This window comes from Meleagris gallopavo, chromosome 7 (genome assembly GCF_000146605.3).
Source record: "Meleagris gallopavo isolate NT-WF06-2002-E0010 breed Aviagen turkey brand Nicholas breeding stock chromosome 7, Turkey_5.1, whole genome shotgun sequence".
Classification (NCBI taxonomy): domain Eukaryota; kingdom Metazoa; phylum Chordata; class Aves; order Galliformes; family Phasianidae; genus Meleagris; species Meleagris gallopavo.
The window spans coordinates 26172650-26191674 of record NC_015017.2 but is presented as its reverse complement, the minus strand read 5'-3'; the positions used below and the strand labels follow the sequence as shown (position 1 = coordinate 26191674).

General features: G+C 40.7%; 1 protein-coding gene across 1 annotated transcript; it reads left to right on the top strand.

The window, feature by feature from the left end:
- IQCB1 (IQ motif containing B1) lies at window positions 1–16019 on the top strand (the record flags this gene model as incomplete). Its single annotated transcript, XM_010713930.2, has 13 exons — window positions 1–73; window positions 865–1027; window positions 2662–2791; window positions 4939–5032; window positions 6128–6227; window positions 6739–6911; window positions 7306–7418; window positions 8491–8600; window positions 12626–12768; window positions 13202–13350; window positions 13779–13907; window positions 14271–14427; window positions 15446–16019. Coding segments are annotated over 13 exons (1764 nt in total), but the record flags the coding sequence as incomplete, so codon positions are not given.
- Between the last annotated feature and the right edge of the window lie 3006 nt (window positions 16020–19025).

Below are 19025 nucleotides of genomic sequence, written 5' to 3'. Positions count from 1 at the left end.
GTGCTGGCCCTGGCCGCGCGGGTCGCTGAGGGCAGCGAGCGAGACGTGCCGGGGCTGCTGCTGAAGTTAAAGGGTAATCTGTTCCGCTCGCACAGTAAAAGGAGACGAGCGGCGAGGCGTGGGCCGCCTCCTTAGGTTCAGGAGGTCGGTTGGAACGGCGGTGGCAGGGCTGGCAGGGCTGAGGAGGTGATAACGCGGCTGTTCTGACAGCGTTCAGCCTGTGGAGGTGAAGGGAAGAAGCGGGAAGAGGCAGCTCCCCACCGGCACGCTGTACGGGCCCGCGCTGATCCGGGCCGCGTTGCTCCCCCCCTCGTTTCTCCCTCATCCAGCCAGGCTGTGGCTGCCAGTAGATCTGTAAGTCCGGAGCTCAGGCACAGCTCGGTGAGGCTCCCCTGCCTGGCCTTCCCGCAGCGCCTTTACCACAGCCACAGCCACTCCTCGTGGGAATGGCACGAACAAGCTGGGCCCTGTTCTAAATCGGGATGTAATTATAAGGGAGCCTAAGTCTGGCAGTGCCTGTGGCTTTCTCTGGCCTAGGACATTCCTACAAGTGGGCTACGTCCCGCATAGCATTTTACATCTGAGTGTACGGTGAGAAAATGGAAAGGTAGATTCAACTATCCTCCCAAGCATCGTCCAGCAAGCAGATTGTAGCTGCGAGCGTGGAAAGTGCTGAGAAAATATTTGGTTGCTCTTAGGATTTTTAGAATTGCCTTGAGCTCTACGTATATGTATTCCTCTTACATTTGGAGAACGAACAAACGGCAACAAAAAAGTACTTTCCAAATTGAACAGCAGAACCTTATGCTTCCCTTTGCTTCCCTTCTTCCTATGCTTCCCCTCTCTCCTGCTTTCTTCCCACAGAAATTTTAAGCAGTGCTTCCTTGCAGCATCAGGAGTCCAAGAAAATTAAACAAGACATATACTTTTATGATCTGATTCACTACTGCATGCTGGTCCTTAGACAAGATTGCTCTCGGCTGCATGGAGGCTGGGCTACTGCTGCCCAGCTTGCAGAGATAATAAGGTAAAAAAAAAAAAAAAAGTGCTAAGAAGTTTTCGTCTTGTTTTCTTTGTGGCTTTTCATCTTGCTCTCTTTCTTTTGAAGCTGTAATACGTTGGCTGCCATCCAGAACAAGGCTTGTTGTTCAGGAAAGGCCAGGGTTAAAGTGCAGGGAGCAGTCAAGAGCAGAGGGATCAGGCATAGCCTAATTGGCCCTGTTTAATTCATTCTCATTGTGTTTCATTGAACTGGGTAAACTGTTCGGTGGGAACAGCTTTTGCATTGGATTTACCTTTTTTGTGACCAGTACTTGTCTGTGTCACAGTTTTTACCAAGTAATTACTAATTCTTATTGCAGTTATTAAAAAAAAAAGTCTATTTAGATGTGTTTTACAAAAATTTCAGCTTGATTGACTCTCAGCTTGACTTGACTCCATTTAAATATCTATTTACATTTTGAATGTAACAGAGGACATTATTCTTACAGACTAGATAGCTTGATGTACTGATGTTGTGAGAATGGCATAATGAAGTTTAATTCCTAGCTAGTAAATAAGCCAACTTAAAACTCAAATCCCAATGATCCAATCTCAGTTTTTGATGCCAGGAAAAATAATGAGTTATAAATATTCCCCAAGTTGTACTTGATTTTGGTTTAACTAGGGAGCAAAATTCTAAGGCATGAAGCAATTAGGCAACCATCTCTTATTTATGTCATATCTGCAAAATGAATTTTTAATGCAGGGAATTTCTGTAAGAGATGCAAGATTTATCACCAGGGTTGCGTGATGTTTAAATCAACTCTTATAAGCTATTTTGATTTGTAGAGAAAAGTGAGATTTATTTTAGCTGTAAAAATGTCCTTTTGCAACTGGATTAATCTGAGCTTCATGCTTAGAATGTGCTTTCACAGGGCTTAGGTAAGCAAAGCTGTACGTGTGTGTGTTCGCAGAAAGCTAACAAAGATTAGATAAGATGTCAGGAAGCAAAATTCATAAGAAGTTAGAAAGGGATTTTTGTTGCACTCGCACTGATGTGGGATACAGACTTGAAAAATTCCCGGTTCGAAAAATTGCAGTTCCTTGTAAGTGAGTAAATACACTTTCAGAAATGACCAATGTGTTTGTGGTGAGTGAAGTCAGAAAACTGAGATCTGAAGAACTGATCCCGCATGTGTTCCTCAATTAGAGGAAAGCTGTAGGCAGATTCACAGAATCTTCTGTGTAAAGTAATAGCTGTTTGGTGTATTTTTTGTCGTGTGATCTGCACCACCTTCCTCATACTTTCTTTTCCCTTAGCAAGCCTCTGTTTATCTTTGCTTCTTTGCTTCTTTTCCTTATGACCATCAGAGCCTGTCCCTAACATATGGGACAAGTCTGAACAGAACCCATGAAAATAAAGGCAGAAGTGCCTTGGATATGTTTTAAACTGAGATGTGCTATGAGAAGTGCTATTCTACTTGGTGTCTCCAGCCTGCCAATGATTACTGTTCCTTCTGAGGCAGCTATCTTGGAGCTAGTCACAGCAGTTAAGTGTTGTTCAATGTTGGATTGTCCCATTCCAGTGAAGCATTTCTTCTCTGATGACATGACATTCATTCAAAACTGTTCAAACAGACCCTTGACAATTCAGGTTGATTTTTTTCCCCCCCATTTCAGTCATTGTTGTGTAGGATTGGAGGTGAAAGAAGATCCTGAGGAATTTTACAAGAAATTTCTTCCTTCAGCTATAGACAACCTGCTGTTCTTGGGAAGACGCCTGCAAGCGCGATTTATCCGAGCAGTCAAGGTATTTAAATTTCATAATCAAAAGAGCAGAGAATCTCTGTAACCTCTCTGAATCTATTATTGCATAAGTAGGATATTATTTCAGATATGATGTAGTATAAAAAATTATTTTCCAGAAATTAAAATATTTTTTCTTTGCATTGCTTTGAAACTAAAATCTGTTATCGTGGAGCATCCAGTCCATTACAGGGGCCCAAACAAACTTGTTACCATAGATGTAGAATTTGGGTTACTACTTTTCAGAAATTTTAGAGGAGTTAACAGAGGATGTCATTATATATAAGACAGAAGAATTAGAGCAGTAAGATAGGGGAAAAAAAAAAGCCTTAAAAAACAGCATCCCAGCCATAGCAGTGTCTTTTTAACTTGGTGTGTGATTAGTTCAGACTTTGTAACTGCTTTATTCTCAGTGCTTCATTCAGCTTTACAATAAAAGAAAGTGTGGTTTAGGAAGACTTAAGACTTTAGGTCAGATAGGTCAAAGTTTGTTTTGCCATAGAACTTCTAAAGTGAAAATGGCAAAAAAATTCCCCAAATGCCTGCTGCTTCTGAGCCAGCATGTAGGGAACCCTAAAGGCAGGCTTTGTGTTTTAGCAGATGAGAACACTTTCTTACATTGCTCTCCTTAGCAGAAGGGTTTTGTCCAGTTATGCTTTTGAAGCATTCTGAGTGCCAGAACCAACAATTTAAATAACCAACCCAGTGGATTCTGATAGTTTCATTTATTATTCCTGTTTCTCCTTTGTATCCCATTTCTTGTCTCGCTAACTTCTTGAACTTAGGCAAAGTTTTCCTACAGTGTCTTGTTCTGGACAGTACATACGTAATCACTTCTCAGAAAGTATCAGTAGAGTGACGTATTTGTTGTTTGTTCAATACTTTAGAAATGCATTTAGTGCTGAGGAAGCTTCCTGAATGACATCCCAGGAGACTCCAGTCTTATCTGCAATATGCAATTTCCCCTACTCTTTCTTATTATGTCTCAGCCTGCATGCTACTTGAGTCATGCTTGTGGGCAAAGATTACTTCTGAATTCAAATGCAGTCTGTATTATAGTTAGTATGTTGGCTTTCAAATCTTGTGGTCTCAGAGGTGTCCGGGCACCCAAATTTGATGCTTGCTCACTGGAACTTCAAAAATCCCTCTTTGCTGGTATTATTCTGCCCTCACTCACCTTCTGTCCTACACTTCGAAGTAAAGGGAAGTACTAAAATAGCTTTCAGAAACTGATGCCTTGCCAAACACACCAAAGATAGTATTGTGCCTTAACTTCTTCCTGCTATTTTGTATCTCTTGTTCAGTCAGTACCAAATACATAGTTAAACCACGACTAATGGCTGGGACTTAATGCACACATCTAGGAAGTGACTTCCCAGAGTTTCACTGGTGGAGGCTCAATAATGTGGGAGATATCAGGCTAAGAGCTTTATAATAACATTTGTCACCAAACCACTTTGCTGTCCACTCTCTGAGAATTTTGATTTCCAGTGGCTGTGGATTGTACCTGGAATACAAACTCCAAACTGTGTGTGTGCTCCCATTAAAACTTAGCTTCTTCCTGGCTATTGTGTCCAGTGCAGTGTTGTCACAAGCAAGTGTGTCTATATTCTGTTTGGGTAAACTGATTGAACTTCAGCTCCAACAGTGGTTTGGTATTTGCTGCCAGACCTCCAACTAGGAGTGCTTCTGAAGCCTCACCGTGACAGTTCACAGCAACCTTGTGGATTGTTAACTGTATCTTTGGCTGCTTTGTGCTCATTGTTTCTGTGCTGTAATCTTAAATAAAGTACCTAAACAAAGTATTTACTACTTTGTGAATCAAATCTGTGATTCATTTGTATTAACCTGTCATTTATCTTCTTAGCCCTCCCATACTAACATATACTTCTAAGAATTCAACAAGCCTTTTCTCTCCCTGTTACAAAGGTCTCAGGATTGGATGTTTTATTCAGTGTGTTTAGACTTTGTTGATTGATCTCTGGCCTTTTTTTTTTTTGGTGTGCCTGGTTCCTGTGGTTTGACCAACCTCATTTGTGCAGCTGGTAGAGCTGGTTTCCAAGTAGCTGAAGTATACAAGACTTCCTGCCATATCGTGATGTAGTGGGAAGATACATACACATGGGGTTTTTTTACTTCTCTTTTGTTTAGGATGAAGAAAAACAAGATTTTTTACGTTATTTCCAAACAGTAACCGATGCCATCTGCTGGCTGTTTGGTGGACATATTCAACTAACAGAGTGTGGTAAGGGAAAATTAATTTGTAAAATACTTGGGTATTTGTTCAGATGAAATAGAGCTATCACGAGACAGTCGTGAGCCAATCCCCACCTAGTTTTCTAATTTGTGGTAGATCTTAAGGCAGTCTATTAAAGTATTCCTTTCAACAGAAACAGCATTATTGAGGTTGTAAAAGATCCACTAAAGGAGAATATTGGAATTGTATTTCTAGTCTTTTAGAAACAAATAGTAAAAGTGTTTTTCTGAAATTTCCCTTGGTAATCTTGTACCTTTAAAAGAGCAGATATTTTTTAGTGAAAAAGTACTTCAGAGCTACTCACTTGTCTTTGATTAATATATGCAGAAATTTGACTGAAGTGCATTCCAAGACCTAAAATGGGGGATGAACTGAAAATGGGTTATTCAATTAGTTACCATGCTATCTATGCTATCTTTCATGCTACTTTTTGCCAAGTATCTAACAAACTTTACTAGCACTTTTGACCAAAATAAAGTTTCAATTAAACCAGTGTTGAGCACATGGATATTCAGTTCATAATGAAAAGCAGCATTTGGTTTTGTCTCTAACAGAAAGCAATAAATTAAAGGTAATAAAATGCATAACTAAAAACATAAATGGACAGAAAAATTTCTACATATATAGACTGGAACTGGAATAAAAAGAAAAGATGGTGCTTCAGTGACATCAGTGGACTTGCATTAAATGAAGCTGGTTTAACCAACTGTTAAGGTTGAAGTGCTTATCTTCTCTGGATATTGTTGTCCCAGAGATGAAATTCCACCACTGTAATGAGAAACTGGTGCTAGTGTAATATAAGAGGTTTTAAAGCTTTTGTTATATCTCGGTGCCAGTGCCTAAAGGATATCCAACGGCAGAAAAACAGAGCCCAGCATGGTTTTTTTTCCCTTTTGTGTTGAAATAGTTTACTTATTCCAGTAAGCTTCAGTGTAAAAATTATAAAAGATGATGTTTGTTCCAGAAAGTGTCTGTTTTTACTTGCTGTGGCTTATGTTTCATGATTAAGCTAATTTGTTTTGTAGTATTTTAAAGCCTGGGATTCTGACTGTGTGATTTCTTGTCTGTTTGTTTTTCTTGCAGTGCTGCAGAATGATCACTTCCTGAAGTTGCTAATATCAGACAGTGTTGAAACAGCAGTTACAATGATGTCTGTTTTACACAGTATTTTGGGGGTCAATAGGTTAGTTGTTCTTATCTCACTGATTTTCCTGAGTCTTAAATTTCAAATTCAGTTCATTACTGCTTTGTAAAATAGAACTTTTCATATATGAGAGCTGTGATGTGTTTGTTTTTTCCTAGTCTTTGCTGTAGAAATAGAAATATTCGATATTTTGTTTATCCTGTTGTTAAAATGAGGGAATGGGAATGGGTTGAAATAGCAGTACTGCCTCTGCCACTGAGTCAGCAGCAGTGAGGAATGAGTTAGCAATACTTGTTTTCTCAGTTTAACTGGAATAAACGTGGGAGTATCGACTCATTGCAGAAAAAGAAGCAGCGTAAAACAAAAATGACTCTTCAGTTCCATTTCCTTACACCCTGGATCAGATTGCTGGTCCAGTTAGTTGAGTATGTTGGCTGTTGTCTTGCTGAATACCTGAGGACATCTATAATAAGAATTCACTATTAAAAACCTGATAGCTTGTAACTAACTCTTCATTTCTCCTCCCCTCCCCCCTTTTTTATATATAAAGTTCTGTCTTGCTTCGAGTTGATGAAGAGATCCTGCATTCCGTATTGGATGAACTTGTTTATAAGCTTTCATCTTCCACCAACCCTGTCATAGGAAACTCTGCTACAAAATTGCTATTGCTGATGGCAAAATTTTGCAAGCAGCTCCTGAAGTTACTGGCAACTCGCTACAAAGGTTTGTGATTGTGTGCAATCCATCACTTGGCCTCCTTGCATCCGCCATAAAAATACAAAGGTGGAGCTTAACCAGAGCCATCTTGGTTCAGTAACGAGTACCTTACAGTGCTCTACTGATAAGACATTGGAAATACATTGCTGATTTAACTGCCAGTTACATAGGTGCCATAATCCCTTGCCCATACAAAACTATAATATTTAATAATAATGCTTTCAGCACCAGATATTCAGAGATAATATGTAAACTCAAAGATGGTTGACCTCGTTCAGCTTCAATCTACTCTTCTTTGCACGTAGAGTCAGATTTCATTTTTTTTATTTGAAAATTGTTTGAAATCGTGAAAAGAAAAAATTGCCTTTGCAGTATTGCATGGTTCTTCTCTCTTTCATAGGATTAAATGTGCTTTTAAGTAAACAGTGGACTGGCAAAGGATTTGACAGGGATCTCAGTCAACTTCTGGACTTGCTATACTTGGAACAATCCAATGGAAAAGAGGAAGTGCAGGTGCTGAATTTTAATGAGTCTTTCTAATATGAATTTGTAGTTACTTGTGATTTATATACACAAGTTGAATTTACTATATTACTTTGTCTGAGTTTTTCAAAGCCTGTGCTGTTTTTTTCACTGTATCAGTGGATTTTTTTTTAATTTCCAATTCACTCTATTTTTTTTTTCTCTTTCATTGTTAAGATCTCAAGGAATTCCAGTTATTGAGGAATGGAAATTGAGAATGGCTTGAGAAACTGACTTTCAATAGTCACAATGCAGTGTGAAGTTTTATACAATCATAGGAAAAAAGATAATTTTTGTTAACTGTAAAACAAAAATAATTGTATCTGCTTGTTTTGCATCAGTGTTATAAGTGTAGATTTCTGAATTCTTGGGAGCATTAAGAGTTGTGTAGTGAAAGCGTTCAGTGAGAACATTGTCTGGGCTGTGCTTCCAATAAAAAGAGCAAATGTGTGTTTTATGAGGTTAACAAAATCTATGCAGGGTTTTCAGAGAGAGTAGTTCAAAGGAAATCAGAGTTGTGTTTGCACAGTCCTGCTTTCACTTAAACACAGCAGGGTGTTTTGGGTGTTTTGCTCTCTCTGGAAAAAACACCATTTGAGAATATAATTTTTTTTAATCGTATTTGTTGCATTTGCTGATCACAGTGGAAATGTAAATATTCCCTGCAGTTAGTTCTCCAGACTTGTCTTTCCATTCTCTCTAGTGGAGATATTTTGACCGAATTGACACTTGAAATATCAAGTGTTTCAGATACTTTCAATTTTAAAATTTCTAATATCAGTTCTGTGGCTAATATGTATCTGTGCTGTAGATTCATTTGTTTACCAAAGAGAGCATTGATCCAGATGATCAGGTTAACTGCCTTTGGAGTAAATACAAGTTTTGTGATAATCATTGTTTAAGACCTTAGCTGCCCCCCACTGTTATAAACACTGTGCATTTCAGAGCACTGGAAAACTGATAAGGTTTGACCAAATGCTGAGATCGTTCCAAATATGCAAACAGTAATAACGTGTTTATATATGCAAAGCAAATATTCTGCTAGCTTTTTTATACATTTCAGAGACAGCACCAGGCAGCTTGTGTAATTCAGGCAACGTGGAAAGGATTTCAGACAAGAAAAAGACTGAAAAAACTGCCCCAAGCAGTGACAGCTTTGCAGAGAAGCTTCAGGTAAACAGCATCGCTTTGTAAAAAGTGCTAGAAAATCATGCGATAGGACTTGTTTGTGTTTAGTTTGGTGTTTCTCTCATCACAGAATCTCAAGAAAAATTTAGGTCATATCAAGCAATTCCCTCCTAAATGCAAGGCCAACCTTAAAACAAGATATCTGGCTGCTCAGGGCTGTATGCAGTTGTGGAGGTCTCCAAGGATGCAGACCCACCATCTCACTCAGACCTGTCTTGGTGCTGCATGATTCATGTTCCATTAGAATTCTTCCATTAGATTTAGCAGGAATGTTCCTTGTTGCAGCTCTTTTCCACTAACTCTTGTCCCTTTTCAGTGCACCTGTAAGAATATGGCTCTATCTTCTCTACAAATAGCAGAAGATAGAGATTAGATTCCCTGAACTTATACTATATGCTCTGTACCACTATCTCTCCAGTCAGTCAATGTCTGTCTTCTGCTGAGTACCACAGTAAAGTATGAGCATATTGCAGGTGTGCCCTCCAGAGTGCTTGAGTAAAGCTGTTTAAATAATTTTCTGTGACCTGATGTCTCTGCTTTTGCAAATGCAGCACACTATGCAGCTACTGTTTGTTACTGCAAGGGCACATGCTGGCTTGTGTTCAGTTTGTAAGCCACCACAATCCCCAGGTTCTTTTCAGTGTCCAGGTAATCAGGGCCCAACCTGTATGATTCATGAGGTTATTTAGTCCCAAGTGTAGGACTTCCCATTTGAATTTAATGTGGTTTCTACTGACCCATTTTCTGTGTCTGTGGTGTTTCCTTTGAGTGCCAGCCCTGCCCTGTAGTGCATGGGAGACTGATGATAGCCTTGCTGAAGTCCAGGTAAATGACACCCAGTGCTCTCTCTCCTCATCCACACAGCCAGTCATCACAGAAGGCCATCAGGCTGGTCACACGTGATTTGTCTGTGATAAATCTTCGATGGCTGTTCCCATTTGCTTCCTGTCCTTCCTGTGCTTGGAAATGTGTAGCTTTCCCAAGGATTTGTTCCCATGTCCCAGGGAATTTTCCTGGGTTGACCCAGAGGTCCTCCGTCTGAAAGATGCCTTTTTCCTGTCAGCTGTATTTTCTCAAACATAGAAGTAATGTAATGCCAATATGAGCTATTTCACTGCAGATTCTTTTAGCAAAAACATCCAAACAATGTGCTTTTCTAGCAGTACCAAATTGCTATTTCTGGTGCCAAAAGCTCCAACTGTCCCTTTCCCAGCTGCCAAAATTCTTTTCCATGAAAAAAAGCCCTTAGTTCTTTGATGCCTCTGTGTAAAAATGTATAGCACATGGAAAACTGAAAGTGTGGAACTCTAGCATTGGATTGCACTAAACAGCATTAGAGGATGATGTACTGGTGGCAGAACAGTTAACTGCTTCACAGTTAACTCTTTAAAAATTCCACCATAAAGTACATGTGTCCTGAAGTCCTGATAGGATCAGGTGTAGCAGGATAAAGCAGAAAGGAGAGGGTGGCCAGGCTGGAGGCAATGAGCCAGCTGCTTAACTGTCTTGTGTCATCTTCTCAGTATTGCAAGCATTAGCACATGCATCTTAAACAAGCAGTTCTTGAATCATTTAAGTTGACTTTTAAATGTGTTTTTCTAACACTGAGAAGAATAAAAATGTATTAATATTTTTAGTCATACGGTCATGGCCCGGTCAGTCCTGGTGTACTAAGTACAATACAGTGACTGTACAGCTCTAGTGGCTTTTTTTTTCTGTCTAGGTCAAAACTGCATTTAGAGTTATGCCAAAAAATCAAAATAAGCTTTGGAATATTGTGAGCATTATTTTAGAAAAGCTTTCAAGTGGCCATTTGAATTTTTAACAGCCGGGGCTTGGTTATATTCGTGGATTTATTTTAGAAGAAGCATGGTTCCATACTGCTAAGGCTGAAACTCTAAATCTGGCTCACCTGCAGCTGCAGTGAAAGATCTTCAACTCTACAAGTTACAGGCTTCTGAAACTCTGTAGTTTCACAAATGTCTCCTCAGTGATATAAAAGTTTGCAGTCTTTCCATGAAGTTAGTTCAGTTTTATGTAACTAATTGTAGAACTGTTAAAATGGCAGTAATTTGTATTAATCAGGTATCACATGTGTGTGTGAATGTAGATGTACATGTAGGCGATCAGAGGGAGGTTAATCCGTGCTGTGAGCTGCTGAAGAAGGCCTGGCTCTTTGTGTGTGTCGTCCTCCTGTTCTGACGTATTTCCCTGTTAGTGCGGTTTTGTACAAACAAACGTGGCTTATTACTGGGAGAAATGGAGAGTGAAGAAGGATGTATAGTTTTACAGACTACTTAAGAAGTAAACACTTACAAACTTGGCTAGTACTACTGTCAGCTTCACAGATGCATATCTGAGAAGTTCATAAAACATTCTTGTTGTTTTCCACTTAGTGGAGCTCATAAAAATTTCTAGGGAAAAGTGTTGATAGTTTTATTAGGGAAATGTCATCAAAAGTCTTGTTTCACCCTGTGACATCATTCAGCGTAGAAGTATAGTTTGTGCCTTCTTGGATTAAAAATGCAAAAGTTAAGAGTTCTCATTTACAGAAACGTGTGGGCTGAAAACCTTGAGCCCATTCTGATGTTATTGTATACATCCTGATTTGTGTCTGTAGGTGGATGTGTGGGCACACTTAGAGTCTGCATTACTGTCGTAAGAGGATTATGGTCTCTTAGACCATGGTGTTTATCAGTTGGAGCCAGATCTTTAAATCCAGATCATAATACCTCCATCCTATCTTTCCCCACAAAGTTACAGAGACTGGGGAGAAACTATAGTTGGTGGAAAAATTACCATTAATTTTATAATAGCAATGAGGAAGCACGCTGTTATTTCAATGGTACTGTGAGTCTAAAGGTATGTGACATATAGTGATACCAAAATTGCTGGGCACTGGTACTAGCCTGCTGCTTTTTTCTCCCCTCCTCCTCACCCTTTATGCTAATACTCTATTTGTGCCCTTTTCCCCGCATCTCTTTCACTGTCCCTAGTAAAGTGCCAGAGGAGAGCAGAACTCCCAGCTGTGGGTCCAGCAGAGGTACTCAGGCCCTAAGCAGGCTAGTGATCTCACTGCAATGGGGAAGGGAGTTGCATCATTACCTCAACATGGGTGGAACTCTTAATCTTGAGTGTTGAACTGCTAATGAGGTTGTCAGGTCCACTGGGACAAGAGAGGGGAGAGAGGGAGAGCCCTAGATCACAGCTCCTCCAGCCTCACTGAGACCATGTCCAAGTGGTCTCAGTAATTATTGGTATAGATATGTGAGTGTATTTAGCATTAATATATTAGTCTATATTATTAGCTTAAACACATAGGAGCCAGTCACAGAGTTTTTGCTTGTCTGATTTGTGAAACATTTACTGGGGCATTTCCAATGCCAAGCACAGCGGGGCAACATCCTAACATCAAATTGCAACAACCAGTGCAGATGAAGAATTTGCAAGAAGATTCTTTCTTAATGTTCTGTTAACAAAATCGATGGAGAAAATGTGTCAGTGTGTATTTCCTGGAGAAAAAGTCCTTCAAGATTTAAAAAATGAACCTTAACAACCAACATTCTGATCTCCTTTAGCAGCCTGTATGAAAGAATAGTACATAGAATGGAAAGCAGGTGCCATGCATACTGATGGATGCACTGGAAAAGATATATACCGTATCAGTTGCCTAGTGTTGCTTTACCTTTTCCACAGATGATGGAAGCAAAACAGTTTAATTCACTCTAGTTGTGAATGTCTCATGTGCATTACTCTCTTTAGTGTGCTTAGAACTATAACCTAAGTAAAAATATATTTTTTATTTGATAACAAATTGAATTTCTGGCTCACATTTTTTCCTGTTCACAGGTAGTGTGGTAATTTGTTAGTTTGCAGGTGACATCTTGTTGCTTGGTGTAGTCCTGCAGCCAGCAGCTGGCTTGGCAGCAGCAGGGTCATTCAATATAGACAGAGATTCTTTTAAGAAATGTACAACTTAAGTTAATTGTTAATGTATTTGTGTATTGTAGAGCTAAACGAGAACAGGAGCTTCAGCTTTTGGAAAAACAAAAGGAAGATGAGGCCCTAAAACTGCAAATGCAACTCCAGAGAGGGAGGGCCATGAGACTCTTCCATGAAAGACAGCTGGCCTTACTGGAAATAATCCATCCCAGTATGTGTTACATTGAAGTGTTTCAGAAGATTAAACTGTCTGGGTCTCTTTAAGAACATTTTCCTCAAATGTATTTCCTAATCTTGCATGTCTGTTTGCACTGTAGTCTTACCATCTCTTTTCCTGACCTGATTACCTGACCAAGAATGTGCTAGTTCTTCAAGGGCTCAGTAACTACTGACTGAGATGATGACTGAGAAATGCTGCCTTCAGAATGGTATAGGAGAAAAGGAGGCCCTCTCTACATAAAGCTCCGTGGCACCTACAGGCCTTCTCTGAGAAATGGCCTGCAGCTAGTGGGCTTTTGAGGAAGGGTATTTCACTGGTAGTACCCCAGCTTTTTTATATCATTTAGTTTTTAAGGATTAAAAGTGTAAATTGTTGGTAGATCTCAACCCATGATCTTATAACTGGATTTTTCTCACATTGGTAGGTCAGATAAATAAGCACATGCAGGAAATGGAGGTGAAATCTGCATTAACTATCCAGAGATTTTGGCGAGGGTATAGAGCAAGAAAAAATTTTCATCAACAGAAACAGTCTCTTAAGGAGTATAAAGCAGCTGTCATCATTCAGAGAGCAGTAAGTGTATAAACTTTGTTCTAAAATTAGATAGGACTGAGTGCAGTATTTTGATGCCTTCCATCCAAAGATTTGTTCACTTTTCTTAATGTTGGTATAGCTATAAGTTATTCAAAAACCATGCAGAGGGTGATAATCTATAGCTACAGGTTGGCTAGAGAGGTTGAACCTTGCATGAGATAGGAAGTGTGATACAATCTTCTATCTCAAATATGAGCTACCATTTTGAAACCAAAGGCTGGAACTTCACTACGCCAGTGTTCTAACATTGAGTATTCATGCTGACCATTTTATGTTGCCTTTTTGGTATAGCTAAAGTTATGTTTTAAGGAGTGCAGTGCTAAGACGTTTTTCTGTCACTGATTTATTGCAAAGTGAGACAAACTCCCTGTCTATGATTTTCATATTCTCATGTGTTTTTTTCAAAGGCTTGTAAGTTCTTGGAAAAACGAAGAAGAAAGAAAACTCTTTCTTCCTGGAAAGATCCCAAAGGGCTGACTGATGAGCAGAGAGTAGCTTTACAGCAGAAGGTGGATGACTACATCAAATTGCATCCGGTCTGTTTCAGTCATTTCATAATTCTCATTAATGATGCAACATAAAGTACTGTAGGGATGAGGTATATTCATAAATTTCGATCAAGATAATCCATGTGAGGTATGGCTATATTAACTCTGCTTGTTTGAGAGCAAGATGCTTAAATGTTGGGGATTTAAACTATTAATTGAATAAAAAAGGTCAAAACAAACTGTAATTGGAGAATTACATATACTTGGTAAATAGGTTTGGAGAGAGCTCCAGAGGAAGCAAAATGATTAAGTTAACAATTAAGAACAGCATTTGTATTCCTTGTGTGGACATTAATCTGCCCCCAGCGGATTAATGGATCTTCATGGTAACAAACTTTTATTTTCCTCCAGGCTTCCCAAATGTCAGAAGAAATGAGTAAAGAATTACATATGCAGGCCCAGGAAAAGCTGGCACAGTTCCTGCTGAGAAGCAGGCTGGATCAGAGAGCAGCACAGCGGAGAGAGACGTTACTGGCTCAGGTCAACACTGATGTGGAGCTGCTAATGAGTACGTGACTGCTCTGGTCATAGTTTTAATTAGCATTTGGATTAAACTAATTTAGAAAGAAAATTAAAGGGAACAGTCTTATTTAAAAACTGAAATAGCTTTCTTCCTTTGCCATACAACTTATATCTAGATTTTGAGGCCTTGTTAGAAATTATCCAGATATTGCTGTAAATATATCTCCTTTTCTAGGAGCTGCTTATTTTTCTGCTCGAAGTCTTTCTGATGTACTCACAACAAAAGCAATGGTCCTTGTAAAAGACATAAATGTTTTTAAGGGCATCTTACACAACCTCTTTCTCTAATGTTTTTTTATTCTGTTTTCTTGTTTTCTTCATATGAAGAGGAAAATCTTTGAGCTGTAAATTTTGAGGCATGTCTTAGTCTGGCCTAGCTTTATTTGAAACAGAATTCACTGCTGTGCTATCTAAATTTCACATAGCTTGGATTGAAAACGAGAATAGCAAACTGCAGCCAGCAGAGAGCACCCAAGCAGGACAAAATTCAGCAAGTTACTGAAATTCCATTACTTAGTCTGTCACATGATGTGCCACTGCAGCTCAATGCTGCCTGAACAGGCAGACCAACAGCTTGCTTACATTGTGCTGGGGCCCCCAGGCAGTGAATACGCAGTGCTGCTGCAGTAGAAGCACGACACTGATATCAGCCTGTGCCAGGAGTGCTGATCAGCATCAGTGACGAGGAGCTCCTCTTATGTCACAGTTTCATGAGAACTTGGTTTGATGGATACCACCACCATCACTGAATGATGTAGTCCTGCTTTCCCTCCTTCTATCTTTCCCCGTTCTGTATTTATTTTTTGAGATAGCGTTAATTTGGATTACTTCTCCAATGTGGTTTATCACATAGCAATAAAATTGTAATGTCAGCAAGGGGAAATGAGTCACCTAGGACATTAGGAGGTGAAAGAGTAGTGATCTTTATTGTTTTGTTTAAAATACTCATAAAACTGCAGCATAAGAAACAAAATACAGAAACCTGATTCTCCTTGTTCTTACAGATGCTCCGCAGTTGGCAGAGACCACAGAAAAAGATCTTGCTGTTTTCATGAGTCGATCAGTCCCTGTAGCTACCAAGGCCAAAGAGTCCCACAATGCTATGCTGAAATACGCTCGCTGGCCATGGTGGAAGAAGCTTGGAGATGAGTTTGAGGAGGATGATGTCATTCCTGATGACATCTTGAATGCAGAACTTGGAAGTCTGTTTATTGGTGGAAGGAAATCCTTATAGCTATTGGTGGAAGCTCATCCATTTACAGCCAGAAAATCTGTTACTCATTTAGCCAGGCTCATACCGTGCACTATGCACTACTTGTACGTGTTTTTAAGGAAGCAAAATACTTGAATTCTAAGACAAAGCACTGAAAAAGAACAAGGTTTTATTTTATTTACCTTGTTAAGAATCTTTCTGTGCATCAGCAGTAAAGTATTGACTGTGCTAATACCAAAAGGATTTAGGTACTGTAGTTGTAAATACAGATATTTTGTAACTTATATAACTTTGACTGTATATAACCTTTGCATTTTCACTTATTACTTGCACTCAGATGCATAAAAAATTATTCCCTTGTAAAAGCCTGGGCTAATGTGCTTTGAGATGAAGGCAGAACAAATCAAGACATGAGAACTCAGGCAAGTAGGAAACAAGCTGGGTGTTTCCAGCAGGGTAGAACAGCTAACTCTGGTCAGCACAGGCAAAGCTTGGACTGAGGAATCTCCACTTCTTGCTTAGAAACAAGTGAAAAAGCAAGAAGATGAAAGATCTTATTAGACTGTATGTGTTTTCCTTTAAAAGCATGCAGTTCCTTGCACAGCCAGTGCACTGCATTGTAACATGGTCACAGTCCAAACTGCTAAATGGGATCAATAGTGTCATTGTGGCCATCTGCACCACCACCTTCATCTTCTTAAACCATGTGGATATCATTTGATACAGAAAGGTCTCCAGCATGATCACTGTGACCTGGTCTATGGTGAAAACCTGTAGTCGAGGGCCAAAGGCCACAGCTGACAATCTGCACAGAAAGAAAGGAGAACACAAGACTGCAGTAGGTGCCTGCACTACTAATAAAGTATTTATTAGGTGAGACCCAGAAAGTCTTAAAACTGCAGAGGAAGAAAAAGCACAGTGGTGTCTGCCAATTGTATATGGGCAGCAATATTGCTTCAGTGTGTTTGCTTTCCATCTTCTCTAGAAGGTTTTAATTTTAGTGATGAATGGAAAACAAATAAATAGAAATAGTAGGCAGAAGTCCAAGGCCATTCAGACGCAGCTGATACTTTAAAATTAATAACGGGGCAGCTGCCAGGAGGAAGAGCTGTGCTCTGGGTTAATTTTTTTAGCAGGCACAGTGATTTGGAAGGCACTGAATTGGCTCTCAGCTCCTGTCTTGGAGAGTTAACTGGTGAAAAAATCCATTATTTGACAGGGCACTCGCATGTGACTGTTGAATTACGTGTTCTCCACAGCCTTGCTATTAGTTTTAGACCATGCTTATCAGAAACCAGGTGCCCTACGAGCACCAGAGTTGGAGGAGCTGGGGATGAAATCGTTCTCAGCAGCTGCCAAGCTCTAATGCTGGAAAATGCCCAGCTTCCCCAGCTGAACTGCAGCAAACCACCTGTTCCCTTGCAAATACACTGCCTCTGTCCTCCCCACATGTCATTGTATCCCCTGCTGTATAGCCACTGACCCAAAAAGGCAGAGGAGGCAGCAGCCTCTGCTGTTATGTTTATTCCTAATCACCCTCATTATAACAGCTCTTTAACACAGGGCGATGTGCACAGAGGTGCTTTGCTTAATGTATTTTATGTAAAGAGATGAGGCCCCCAGCCAGTGTTAAATACCAAGTGAATTATAGAAGGTCTCACCAAAAAGCCTTTTATTGTAATGTTAATGACCTCTGCCACTCACTGCCACTGGAGTGAGTAATGAACTTTCCCTTTGAAATATACAATTTGCTGGATAATGGCTTGCTTTTTTTTTTTTAAGTGGATGGAGGGCTGGGTGAAAGGTGCAGCCTTGCTGGAGGAATTCAAGTTGTGGGGTTATTTATTACCAGCCCAGAAGTGCAAATTCCCCTGCCCTAATAACTAAGAACACCTCTTTACATTTTGTAAAATGTAGAGATCTCAGTATCTCTATTTTACACGCCAAGTGAACTAAGGCAGCAAAGCAGTGAGGAAGTGTGGCCATGTACAAGCAACAGACCCAGGGCTGCTGGCCCCTCTGCAGTGGCCTTTCTGCCCAGGTGCTGTCCCTTCCACCACTGCTGGGCTCATAGCTGTCCAGGCTTTGCCTCGTGCTCCAACACTGCCCATCATTTGCTCCCACTGCTGTCCCAAAGGCATGCCCAGAAAGCAGGGAGCTGAGATTGTCCGGAGGCATAAATGCAGCACAGGTGGGCTGATCTAGTGGGAGTGGGGCTCAATATGGCTGTGTCTCTTTGGGCAGGCAGCATGCCTGCCTAGGTAGCCTGATAGCAAAACCTGGCTTGCAGCAGGGATGCCTTCCTTGACTGTGGGGTGACACAGGGCAGGGACAGAGGTGGAGCTGGAGCTGTGAAGGCAGCAGTGCTCAGGTCATTAAATATTGATACAGGCTAACCTGACCTGTGGGGGCGATTTAGCTGAATTGCAGTTTCTGTTGCTGTGATAAATCGGACCAATTTGTCACGTGGTTTTGTTTCTTCCTTTCCCTCAGTCAAGCTATACGGGAGCTTTACTGCAACCATTTCAGCAGCACTAAAAAATCTGGAAAACGAATCCCTCTGTTGGCTATGGATAAGGGACAGCAGCTGTTCTGCCAAAGGTGCCACCTGAAACTCATCTCCAGCACAGACACAGGCATGGGCTTGAGGCGATGCCTCTACGAGCAGGGTGTCCCCTGGCCATTCAGAGCACTGAGCAGGACAGGAGGTAGCCAGGTGGGCAATTAAAACGATGAGAAGGGAATAGCCTCAAGTTGTGCCAGGGGAGGTTGAGGATAAGTATTAGGAAAAATTATTCTCAGAAAGAGTGGCGAGGCACTGGCACAGGCTGCACAGGGAGGTGATGGAGGCATCCATGGAGGTGCTCAAGAAATGCGGAGATGTGGCACTGAGAGACGTGGTTAGTGGGCATGGTGGGGATGGGTTGGACTGGATGATCTTAGAGGTCTTTTCCAGGTACCATTTCATCTTTCACTTCAGCCTCCTGCTGCTCATTTCCACAGGAGCAGAACCCGGTTACAAACAGCTGCAGGATACCGTTACCTCAAGCGCAGTGAGAAACCAGAGCTTTCTCTAAGCAGGGCTATTTATAAATGAACACGCATAAGAAAGGGAGCGGGGAGCCATAAAGATCGTTGCAATAGGTCTCTAAGCTCTCCTCTTAGCACAGAGACACCGGGTCATCCTCCAGGTGAAAAACCCTTTAATGAGGAGATCGTTCGCTAAATGATCGATATGGAAGCCTGGATCGGACACGGGGAGCTCGGGTGCGTGCCGTGCCCTCTACCAGCCGGGCTCCCCGGACATAGGAACCAAGGGCAGGGCGCTGCGGCTCTCACAGACCATTTCCTTCGCACCGCTGCGCCCTCGC